The sequence below is a fragment of the Pecten maximus genome, chromosome 15, assembly GCF_902652985.1.
Source record: "Pecten maximus chromosome 15, xPecMax1.1, whole genome shotgun sequence".
Lineage (NCBI taxonomy): Eukaryota > Metazoa > Mollusca > Bivalvia > Pectinida > Pectinidae > Pecten > Pecten maximus.
In genome coordinates, this window is record NC_047029.1 from 29579688 (window position 1) to 29592267 (window position 12580).

General features: G+C 34.8%; 1 protein-coding gene across 2 annotated transcripts; it reads right to left on the bottom strand.

The window, feature by feature from the left end:
* Positions 1-324: 324 nt before the first annotated feature.
* On the bottom strand, positions 325-5704 carry LOC117344334 (endoribonuclease YbeY-like). 2 transcript variants are annotated; one of them, XM_033907064.1, is made up of 3 exons: positions 5429-5704; positions 1737-1871; positions 325-1149 (listed from the first exon to the last, which is right to left on the bottom strand). In XM_033907064.1, the coding sequence occupies exons 1-3, from the start codon at positions 5636-5638 to the stop codon at positions 991-993; spliced, it is 504 nt and encodes a 167-aa protein (XP_033762955.1). In that variant the 5' UTR covers positions 5639-5704; the 3' UTR covers positions 325-990. The 2 variants fall into 2 exon arrangements, with proteins under 2 accessions (XP_033762955.1, XP_033762956.1); XM_033907065.1 differs by having other exon boundaries at positions 5573-5698.
* Between the last annotated feature and the right edge of the window lie 6876 nt (positions 5705-12580).

The following is a 12580-nucleotide window of genomic DNA, read 5'->3' on the forward strand; positions in this document are numbered from 1 at the left end:
TTTTTTGTGGCGCAGTATTGTATAGCATCCCTTGCCATGACGAAGTGTGTGGCATTCCAGAGGTTGTGATTGCGTTATCTCGTATGATTTGGTAAAAGATTTTTAAATGTCTTAATATTGTATATACTAAATACATGGGTGAAAGCGTCCCGGTTCTTGAAATACTGAAATAACTGGTTTTGTCAAAATTTAACATAGGTATATATGGGGGTGGGGATGGGGTTTCCAAAATACTGAACTCATTATTAATATTGAACACTTTCATACTTGTAAAGTGTTTTGTTTTCTTGTAAAAACCTTCAAAATTGCATAAAAGTAAAACAATTAGATTCAGTAAAGTTTTATTAAAAATTGGGGACCAGTGTCACCAATCAGGTTGAATATTACAAGTAATTATTAGTGCATGGTCTTATAATGTACAATCGTGAACAATGTGATGTGTGCTTCATTACTTAATCATCTACAACTTAACCACGCGTATTTCACGTTAATACTGACCACGCTAGTTAACTTACTAATAAGTAAATAGGAGCTTACTATATCAAATATCCCCTCCTATTTACAGAATGTATCAGCATAAAATTGTGTGTGAAGTGTACATCTGTTTTACATTATTTCTTCCATTTCCATGTATATGGACATGTGATAAAGTATTGTTTCACTCGGACAAACCTGTATTTTAAGTTTCAGTACTTAAAACAATAAGTGTATGGCCGTTGAAGAACTCAACCTTGGCATCGTCGCTATGACACACATGCAGTTAAATTCCCAGTACCGTAAAACCCTTATTGGCTAATTTTCTGTGTCAACTCATATTTCTAGACGTATTTGTTAAGATATTAATGTAAAGAAAAATGTCTAAAACTTTTCATATTTTCGTTCTCAAGAAACCATGCAGATATTTTCTTTTCCCGACACAATACTGCATTCTCTACCAATTCAAAACGAAAAGTAAATGTACCAGTATTATATAGCTTATACTGAAATACATCATCCATGACCAATGCCTAATAGAGGCTTGCAACTGTATCCTGTTTTCTGGTTGAATTGTTCTAAAATCCTTAACTCCTTATGGTACATCTGTTTCCATTGGTCCTCGGTCTCGTGGTCGTAGCCAATCAAATGACACATCCCATGCAGAACCATCACCTGTATAATATAAACAAAACCATTCAATCATCATTTCAAGTGTTTAATGAACTTTTAAAATCAACAACTCCTCATATATCTGGATTGATGCAACTTCTGGACTTGTTTCCGCCAAGAAAGGCACGATATATTCATGTAATGCATCAAAAAGATTTGTCAGATTTTTAATTGTATACAAAATTTACTTTTCAAAGCCCCTGAACATAGCACGGCCGTTATGAGGAGAAATCATGCAGGTAAAAACCCAGTATTCAAATTTTTTTCCGGGTTGTGTAATTCTACTTATTCAAGCCCATCCATCGCACAGGGACCTGAAACTTTCACCAATCCATGACCCACTATATGTATGAACCATATATTTGTGACAAGTCCCTGTGATCCATGTATCTACGGATGTGTATATTTTTGCTCATTGTTGAGTAGTTGATATATTTCATGCTTTACTTTCCCCTGCTTGTCCTTCTGTATCATATAAACTTTACTATGCGAGCCAGACATGATAGATTAGCTGAGTGACCTCAGGGTTTGGTCATGCGCATGTCATTCATTTTAATTCCCTTTAATGAACAAAGCAACACAATACTTACACTTAGTGTCTCCTCCAACTGTTCCTCGTGTAATTGAGAGTGTTTGTGTATATAAGGGATGCCCAACATCAGGTCGCCTAGGAGTCTTCTGTCCGGCTCAGGTATTTCTGGTAATGCTTGTCCGGGCTCTAATTCCTGAGAAACCATGTCGTAATGCATATTAAGTTTTAAATTACATTGATATCTAAATATAAAAACACATTAATATTGCCAGAATATATATCAACTTGTTTTCCGAGGATTACCGGACATTTCAAAGGGATGTTGTGTCCTTAAGTAACCTAATCAGTTTACTATACAAATCAATGTAAATTATTTATCATCAATTCATCCAAGCATCGAATATTCCTCGTATTATCTTCAAAATGATTTCATTTTGTTTTTTTCGTAGCCGTATAATATTCTTTTGGCGCCGGATATGACGCGACAGGTGGCGTTACTGTTCAAGATGAAGTATGTGATTGGTCAATGTAGTGGCAAATGCAAATACAGATATGCAGTTAAAAACGAAACAAAGTTAAGATAGAATGCAAGCTGAATATACGTGGATGTATCTTTTCAAAATTATATTCCTGATTCAAATGCAGTCTTATTATCACCAAAAATGATTCAAACTGTTATAAATTTTTCATCCGTGCTGAAACGCATTAGTTCGTTGATTTATTTCACCAGCAGTTTTACATTATAACCACCAGCATTAAACCTATGCCGTTTATCTTTTTTAAAGATATTTCTTGTTAATCATTATTCCTTTATTCAATTATTTGTTTTAAATACTTTGACATTGTGATAGTTTATGATACTCAAACCACATGAACCAAACAGTAATACAATATGTAATAACAATCAAGTATGGTCTTAACCTTGCAAAACGAAAACAACAAAACAAAAACAAAAAACAAAAAAAAAACCAAGAGATCTCAGAGGGATCTTGGCGCCCATCATTGAATGATCTTCATAGGTTCCATGTCAGATTGATCTTTTCTCTTTTTTCCCTTCCTCTTACTAATCTGTATAAATTGGGAAACATCCCTCCAGTGCTTTTTAAACAAGGGAAACTTGTATATGAAATTTGAGATTTGGCGATAATGGTTGTCTGTCGACAATGTTTTCAGATTGGTCCCAAAATGCAATACAACGGACCAAGGAGAACCTACATATGGAATTTGAGAAAGATCCCTTCAGTACTTCCTCAGAAATAGCAATAACAAATTCAATTGTCAAAATCCAAGATGGCTGCCTGTCGGCCATGTTGTTTTTCGATCGGTCCCAAAATGCAATATGCATAACAAGGCACCAAGGGGAACCTACATATGAAATTTGAGAAAGATCCCTTCAGTAAGTTCTCAGAAATAGCGACAACAATCTTCAATTGACAAAATCCAAGATGGCTGCCTGTCGGCCATGTTGTTTTCCGATCGGTCACAAAATGCAATATGCATAACTGGGCACCAAGGGGAACCTACATATGAAATTTGAGAAAGATCCCTTAAGTACTTTCTCAGAAATAGCGATAACAAACTTTAATGGTCAAAATCCAAGATGGCTGCCTGTTGGCCATCTTGTTTTCCGATCGGCCCCAAAATGCAATATGCATAACAAGGCATCAAGGGAAACCTACATATGCAATAAGAGAAAGATACTTTCAGTACTTCCCCAGAAATAGCGATAACAAACTTCAATTGTCAAAATCCAAGATGGCTGCCTGTCGGCCATGTTTTTTTCCGATCGGTCCCAAAATGCAATATGCATAACAAGGCACCAAAGGAAACCTATATATGAAATTTGAGAAAGATCCCTTCAGTACTTCCTCAGAAATAGCGATAACAAACTTTAATGGTCAAAATCCAAGATGGCTGCCTGTTGGCCATCTTGTTTTCCGATCGGTCCCAAAATACAATATGCATAACAAGGCATCAAGGGAAACCTACATATGCAATTAGAGAAAGATACTTTCAGTACTTCCCCAGAAATAGCGATAGCAAACTTCAATTGTCAAAATCCAAGATGGCTGCCTGTCGGCCATGTTTTTTTCCGATCGGTCCCAAAATGCAATATGCATAACAAGGCCCCAAAGGGAGCCTACATATGAAATTTGAGAAAGATCCCTTCAGTACTTTCTCAGAAATAGCGATAACAAACTTCAATTGTCAATATCCAAGATGGCTGCCTGTCGGCCATGTTGTTGACCGATCGGATCCAAAATGCAACATGCATAACGAGGCACCAAAGGAAACCTATATATGAAATTTGAGAAAGATCCCTTCAGTACTTCCTCAGAAATAGCAATAACAAACTTCAATTGTCAAAATCCAAGATGGCTGCCTGTCGGCCATGTTGTTTCCCGATCGGTCCCAAAATACAATATGCATAATAAGGCACCAAAGGGAACCTACATATGAAATTTGAGAAAGATCCCTTCCGTACTTCCTCAGAAATAGCGATAACAAACTCCAATTGTCAAAATCCAAGATGGCTGCCTGTCGGCCATGTTTTTTTTCCGATCGGTCCCAAAATGCAATATGCATAACAAGGCCCCAAAGGGAGCCTACATATGAAATTTGAGAAAGATCCCTTCAGTACTTTCTCAGAAATAGCGATAACAAACTTCAATTGTCAAAATCCAAGATGGCTGCCTGTCGGCCATGTTGTTGACCGATCGGATCCAAAATGAACATGCATAACTAGGCACCAAAGGAAACCTATATATGAAATTTGAGAAAGATCCCTTCAGTACTTCCTCAGAAATAGCAATAACAAACTTCAATTGTCAAAATCCAAGATGGCTGCCTGTCGGCCACGTTGTTTCCCGATCGGTCCCAAAATGCAATATGCATAATTAGGCACCAAAGGGAACCTACATATGAAATTTGAGAAAGATCCCTTTAGTATTTTCTCAGAAATAGCGATAACAAACTTCAATTGTCAAAATCCAAGATGGCTGCCTGTCGGCCATGTTGTTTTCCGATCGACCCAAAATGCAATATGCATAACTAGGCACCAAAGGGAACCTACATATGAAATTTGAGAAAGATCCCTTCCGTACTTCCTCAGAAATAGCGATAACAAACTCCAATTGTCAAAATCCAAGATGGCTGCCTGTCGGCCATGTTGTTTTCCGATTGGTCCCAAAATGTAATATGCATAACTAGGCACCAAGGCCGAAGGGAACCTACATATGAAATGTGAGAAAGATCACTTCAATACTTTCTCAGTAATAGCGATAACAAACTTCAATTGTCAAAATCCAAGATGGCTGCCTGTCGGCCATGTTATTTTCCGATCGGTCCCAAAATGTAATATGCATAACTAGGCACCAAGGGGAACCTACATATGAAATTTGAGAAAGATCCCTTCAGTACATTCTCAGAAATAGCTATAACAAACTTCAATTATCAAAATCCAAGATGGCTGCCTGTCGGCCATGTTGTTTTCCGATCGGTCCCAAAATGCAATATGCATAACTAGGCACCAAGGGGAACCTACGTATGAAATTTGAGAAAGATCCCATCTGATGATGGTGGGCTAAAAAACACGCACACATTTTGGCATAGCTACGGTAAAAGATCTAGAGTGCGGACCCCGAAATAAGATTTGAAAATGTGGACCCCGCCATGGAATAACGAGTTGTAAATGTTTAACCCGCTGTCGTACCACTCTTACATTCGTAAATTATCAGTTAATCTATCTACCTCGAGGAGAGGAAAGGCAAGAACGTCTGTGGTTCCTTCGACACCTCGATACGCTAAGTTCGCCTCCGCTATGTAATCATCTTCAACGCACTGTATCCCCATGTGGAAACTAGTCAACCCCATCAAACGACGCAAATAACGTACATCTCTCTCCAAGCGCTGCACATTCAGTCTGATTGACCTCTGTAGATTGTGGATAACTACGGACATCGAGCAATCTCACTGTGAAACATGTGGTTCATAAAGTGAAAGTAGACATATTGCATTCGGAATACCTTTAGTAATATCGTTGCAATGTATCCGAAACATTCGTAGAGTTCCAAGTGAGGTTCTCGCTCTAAGTTTCGAGTCGAATTTCTCAAAAGTCGGAAATATCCCATGCGCACGAAACATATTTATTTATCTACATATAAAGTTTACTTAACTTAAAAAGAGAATTAAAATAGATTATATAAATGCAACTTTAAACATAAAATTTCTTAAAAAATCTCTTAGAAATCAGTGGCGTAGCTAGACTTGTTTTGATGTGTACGCAATGTACCAACCAAGCGCGCAGCGCGATGAGGGGAGGGGGTTAATGGAGGGAAGGGATATGCCCCCTTACCGCTAGGGGGTCTGGGGGAGACAAAAAATGTGTTCCTTTATAGGCCTTTCGAGCACTTTAAATAACGTGTTCTAGTGCCAATTTTCTGGTATAATAAAATAAAGAACAATTACTAATTGTTATGGGAACATTTACAGAAGTCCCCCAAATGACCCCGCAGTCGTACCGCTGTTTTCGCCATCCCTCAAAACCACTAACGCCAATTTTCAACAACTTTTGACTAGTACCTGCCGCTTTCTTCATTTTCAAATTATGTCTACGTGTTTACTTTCTCAATACTCGGTATTCTAAAAGAAAAAAAATCAAAAAGCAATGACAATGAATGACAATGACAATGACAATGATTTTTTTTGATTTTTTTTTTAATTATGTGTACACACTTGCATACCCGCGTATAGGAAGCTACGCCCCTGGAAATTTTATGATACGTGAAAATGGTTATACATACTTTACATCTTTTTTTTCTGAGGAATGATGAATTGTCCTTATTCAGATTAGAAGAGTTTGCAGTACATCAATATATATTGTACCAGAATAAAATTGTACGGTTAAATCATATAGGTTGCACTAAACCTTTGAACATTGATGCATTATATACAGTTCATAATTGTATATTTAGATTGATGACACATAAAAACTATATATGCATATATAAATAGCTAGGGAAGCATGCCATTGTTTGTATGCAAATAACTATAATAGCAGAGATTTATCACGGAGAATGACGCATCCGTTATACTCAAGCCTATACACATACGAGTGTCTATATCACTGATAAGGCATCGCTAGTCGGAAAGAAGGCGACAGGAGATGATATATTTCTACCAGTAAACACTACACGCCTATATTGTACTCGATTTGATGTTCGATGATCACCTCGGCATGCAGGTGTAGGGGAAAGATATATTTGCGGCCGATTTTTGTGGGCGATACTTAACATGTTTATGCAACCACCGTGCTTTTTTGGACATCATTTTTTTTATATGTTGGTCTTATTTACCAAATACTGGTAGACCGGTTACAATATAAACTGTGACCGCAATAGTATTGGCCTATAATTGACCATTAATTTAGTGTAGTCGACCAATATATTGCACATAAGCATCGTTTATAACTACTGTACGTGTATATAGAAGCGTCATACAAATCTATAGTCATCTATAGTGGTCCGTGCGATTTTCGCTTAATTTTTCTTCCCACGAAAATATCAATCAATTTATGTTTTCTAAGATTGTCTCAATTATAAGTGTTGTGTTAATACCCAAATTTGTAAAATAACTCGCAGTTAGAAAATAATAATAAATAATTTCTCTCATTTAATTCTTTCCCAGCAAGGTCCGCCTTCTCGACTTAATGAATACAGTACTTGATATCCCGTGGTGTATAGTAATATTTCACGAACATGATGACAAAAATATTAGCACTGAAGTGATTAATGAGTACCTTTCATAAAGGCATTCCATCATAAATATGGTGCTGTCGTGAAAGAAAAAAAAACTTGTTAAACGCGATATTCCATCTTTAATACTGTCAAAAGACTGGCGGCATCGTGACTTAGAGTACAAATCTATAAAAACACAAGCAAACAAAAAGATCAGAGACAAAATATATAATCATAGTGATGATAACACACACACACTTCTGATTTAAACATCTTTTTAATTTAAAAAGTAGAACAGATAGTCCGCCTTGTATCGCAAACGTCCTTTCACAATGATTTTAAACGTGACAAGTTAAACACACGATGGACTGGTGGCGCAGTGATAACACACTTGATGTTTACCTCAGCGTCCGGGGTTCGATTACCCAATCGGACATAAAAGAATTAGTGGGGTCGCCTGCCCGACCATGTAGGCATTTTTGGAGTATACTCTGATTTCAGATTTCAAATCGTGATGAAAAATTTACGAAAATACAAAATAGATTTTTCGAACGAAGACGTGAAACATTATTTATTGTTAATAATGTTTGCAGAAATAACTTTATAAGTATGGAATATCCTTTGCTGTCTTTGACTATACTGTGAATAGTGTTTCTAAATTGATTTATGGTTTTAAAATCTGGGGATATCACAAAACCCCAGAAATTGAGAAACCTCGCATGCATACATGTAGCATTTCTTAAGTTATCACTAAGCCTAAGAAAAACCAACAAATTCTGTTTTGAACTTGGATGATTTCACCTACTAATAAAAGGAAGAATTTTAAAATATTGGTTAAAGTTAAGATGTTCCTACAAGTATGTAGTAAAAGCTGGTCATGATGATTTGGTGGGAAATGATGACCCTCGGATCCTCAATTTTAAACGTGACCTTTCAACTGTTGACCCTAAATATATTAATACAGGTTTCGGTACCTGTAACACTTCTGATAATGTTATAGTATTGATAAACAACAACAACAACAACAACAACAACAACAACAACAACAACAAAAGTGTTATAAAAGAATGTTTTATTTAAAGGAATTGTATATCAGCATCTGGCTAAAAGTATTGAACTTCAACTATACGTATACAAATCATTTTCTACGATCCGTTCATCTGAGAACGATCTAGCAGTTGAACCTGGATGATAAAGAGATGTACGAAGGGGATATATAAAGGTATTCTATGCAATGATAATGATGTAGAAGATTAATTATATAACTGTATGTTATCATTAAAGGAATAGCTTCTAGACGGACACTCGTATACATGTGGTTAAACCTTATTACTTTAATAAGTTTAAACTCAATATGTTTAATTACTCTTAGATGAAAATTTGAAAGAACTTAATAATTCAAGAAAACATTTGATATTGAAAACTAAATGCAGGAATGACTCGTTAACACATCTTAATTTTATATTGTAATGGTTTAATTATATGTCTGTTTAATTGCAACAATTAATTATAACATGTGAATTTCTATTATTCTGCAAGTGGGTGATATAAGGAATGATCTTTAGCGAGTGTGATGGATCAGACAAGAGTGGATGTCTTTGATTATTTTATTTAAGTATACACAAAATGTACATATATTATTAACCTCCAGTTGTGAATTTTAAGGAAAAGAATTGAATTGGTTTTTGTTCCCACGGTACCATCCACTTGCGATTATGATCAAATGAAGTCATAGCCACCATAATGTACGTTTTGGGACTTTTAATACCATGCAGTTACAAATGTACATACATTTTCGTTGAATTCATTAGAAAAAGTTTATTGATATAATATGTGTACTTTGAATAACGAATAACTTTCCAACTTTGTAAGTTCCAAGTAAAGACAGAAAGTGTTCACTATTCGGATAATGAATAGTTCGTGAATTTACTTCACCCTACAAAGGTAATGAATACTTCCTTAATTTAGTGTAGTCGACCAATATATTGCACATAAGCATCGTTTATAACTACTGTACGTGTATATAGAAGCGTCATACAAATCTATAGTCATCTATAGTGGTCCGTGCGATTTTCGCTTAATTTTTCTTCCCACGAAAATATCAATCAATTTATGTTTTCTAAGATTGTCTCAATTATAAGTGTTGTGTTAATACCCAAATTTGTAAAATAACTCGCAGTTAGAAAATAATAATAAATAATTTCTCTGATTTAATTCTTTCCCAGCAAGGTCCGCCTTCTCGACTTAATGAATACAGTACTTGATATCCCGTGGTGTATAGTAATATTTCACGAACATGATGACAAAAATATTAGCACTGAAGTGATTAATGAGTACCTTTCATAAAGGCATTCCATCATAAATATGGTGCTGTCGTGAAAGAAAAAAAAAACTTGTTAAACGCGATATTCCATCTTTAATACTGTCAAAAGACTGGCGGCATCGTGACTTAGAGTACAAATCTATAAAAACACAAGCAAACAAAAAGATCAGAGACAAAATATATAATCATAGTGATAATAACCCACACATTTCTAAACACATTTTTATTTTTTAAAAAAAGTAGCACAGATAGTCCGTCTTGTATCACAAACGTCCTTTCACTAAGATTTTAAACGTTCATTGTGACAAGTTAAACACACGGTGGACTGGTGGCGCTGTGTTACACATCTGATGTTTACCTCAGCGTCCTGGGTTCGATTACCCAATCGGACATTAAAAGTAGTGGGGTCGCCTGCCCGACCATGTTAGTAATTTTGGGATACTACGATTTCAGTTTTCAAATCATGATGGAAAATTTACAAAAATACAAAATAGATTGTTAGCACAAAGACGGGAAACTGTTAATACTGTTTGCAGAAAGAGCTTTATAAATATGGAATATCGCTTTGCTGTCTTTGACAATACTGTGAATAGTGTTCCTAAATTGATTCGTGGGTCTAAAATCTGGGGATATCACAAAGCCCCAGAAATTGAGAAACCTCGCATGCATACATGTAGCATTTCTTAAGTTATCACTAAGCCTAAGAAAAACCAACAAATTCTGTTTTGAACTTGGATGATTTCACCTACTAATAAAAGGAAGAATTTTAAAATATTGGTTAAAGTTAAGATGTTCCTACAAGTATGTAGTAAAAGCTGGTCATGATGATTTGGTGGGAAATGATGACCCTCGGATCCTCAATTTTAAACGTGACCTTTCAACTGTTGACCCTAAATATATTAATACAGGTTTCGGTACCTGTAACACTTCTGATAATGTTATAGTATTGATAAACAACAACAACAACAACAACAACAACAACAACAACAACAACAACAAAAGTGTTATAAAAGAATGTTTTATTTAAAGGAATTGTATATCAGCATCTGGCTAAAAGTATTGAACTTCAACTATACGTATACAAATCATTTTCTACGATCCGTTCATCTGAGAACGATCTAGCAATTGACCGTGGATGATAAAGAAATGTACAAAGGGAGGATAGAAAGTGTATTCTATGCAATGATAATGATATAGAATATTGATTTTATGTTATCATTAAAGGAATAATTTGTATACGAACATTCTATCAATTTGGCTAAACCGTATTACTTTAATTAGTTTAAACTCATTATGTTACTCATTGATGAAAATTTGAGAAAAAAAAATTATTCAAGAAAATATTTAATATTGACAACAAAAAACATGAATGACTTGTGAACACATTTAAATTTTATATTGTAATGGTTTAATCATATGTCTGGTAAATTCTATCAAACACAAGGAAGTCAGTTTTGTATCGAAAGATATTTTAATTGGAGTATTATTAGTGTGTTGTGTCGTGCTAATTGTAACATGTGAATTTCTATTATTCTACAAGTTGATGATATCAGGAACGATTTTTAGCGTGTGTGATTGATCAAACAAGAGTGGATGTCTTTTATTTCTTCATTTAAGTATTCACAAAATGCACATATATCATTAACCTCCCAGTTGTAAATCTTACGGAAATGAATTGGTTTTTGTTCCTATGGTACCATCCACTTGCGATTATGATCAAATGAAGTCATAGCCACCATAATGTACGTTTTGGGACTTTTAATACCATGCAGTTACAAATGTACATACATTTTCGTTGAATTCATTAGAAAAAGTTTATTGATATAATATGTGTACTTTGAATAACGAATAACTTTCCAACTTTGTAAGTTCCAAGTAAAGACAGAAAGTGTTCACTATTCGGATAATGAATAGTTCGTGAATTTACTTCACCCTACAAAGGTAATGAATACTTCCTTAATTCAATTTGACTTTAAGTCAAATAAAAAGCTATTCGTTATTCCGAACAAAGACTATTCTGTATTTAATTTAAACTACGTTAAGTTATAAAGCTAATCGTTATTCCGAACTAAGAATACTCTCTGCATTTAGTTTGAACTACGAAAGTTAGAGAGCGATTCGTTATTCCGAACAAAGAATACACTCTAAATTTACTTATATCTACGTTAAGTAAAAAACTTATTCGTTTTATTCCAAACAAAGAATTCTCTAATTCTGTCTGAAATTACTTTAAACTACATGCAATTATAAAGTTATTTGTTTTTCAGAACAAATAGTTAAATATATATCTACTTTGCCATAGGAAAAGTGAAGCTTAAAAATAATTCGTTACTCCGAAAAGGTAATCTACATTTAGTTTGTTTATGATTTGGAACGACATTAATTTATTCCATTGCCTGACTAGGTCAGTAGTCGTGACTCAGACTACCTGTCAATCATCGGTCAGTTGTTGGTTAGCTGTTGGTCAATCATTGACCAGTTATTGATCATTCATTGGTCAGCCTGTGTTTACTCATTGTGTACTAATAACAATTATTTATTGTGTATTGGTAAACGTTTATTGTAAGTAATATACGTCCACAAGCAGTTCTGAATAGTGACGACATTTACAACAGAAAGCAGGAAATCACCAGAAAACTTTCCGATCAGATTACTACGTGTCACATATAGATACCCATTCATATGAATTCGTGTCTGCATTAATTATTTTCTTATCCCAATACGAAGGAATGAGCGTCATGCTTCAACATCGTAATTTCCGTTTGCATTCCCAACTTTTTAAAATATCTCTAACAAAAGAAAGTTATCAATATCGTATATAATCCTTAATATCATATTTTCTTT

Excerpts from the sequence above, each read along its gene's own strand:
- LOC117344334 (XM_033907064.1), bottom strand. The coding sequence starts at position 5,638 with ATGTCCGTAGTTATCCACAATCTACAGAGGTCAATCAGACTGAATGTG. Across the intron at positions 1,872-5,428 it reads TTGCCTTTCCTCTCCTCGAG|GAATTAGAGCCCGGACAAGC; the intron begins GTAGATAGATTA and ends ATGGTTTCTCAG. Across the intron at positions 1,150-1,736 it reads AGTTGGAGGAGACACTAAGT|GTGATGGTTCTGCATGGGAT; the intron begins GTAAGTATTGTG and ends TATATTATACAG.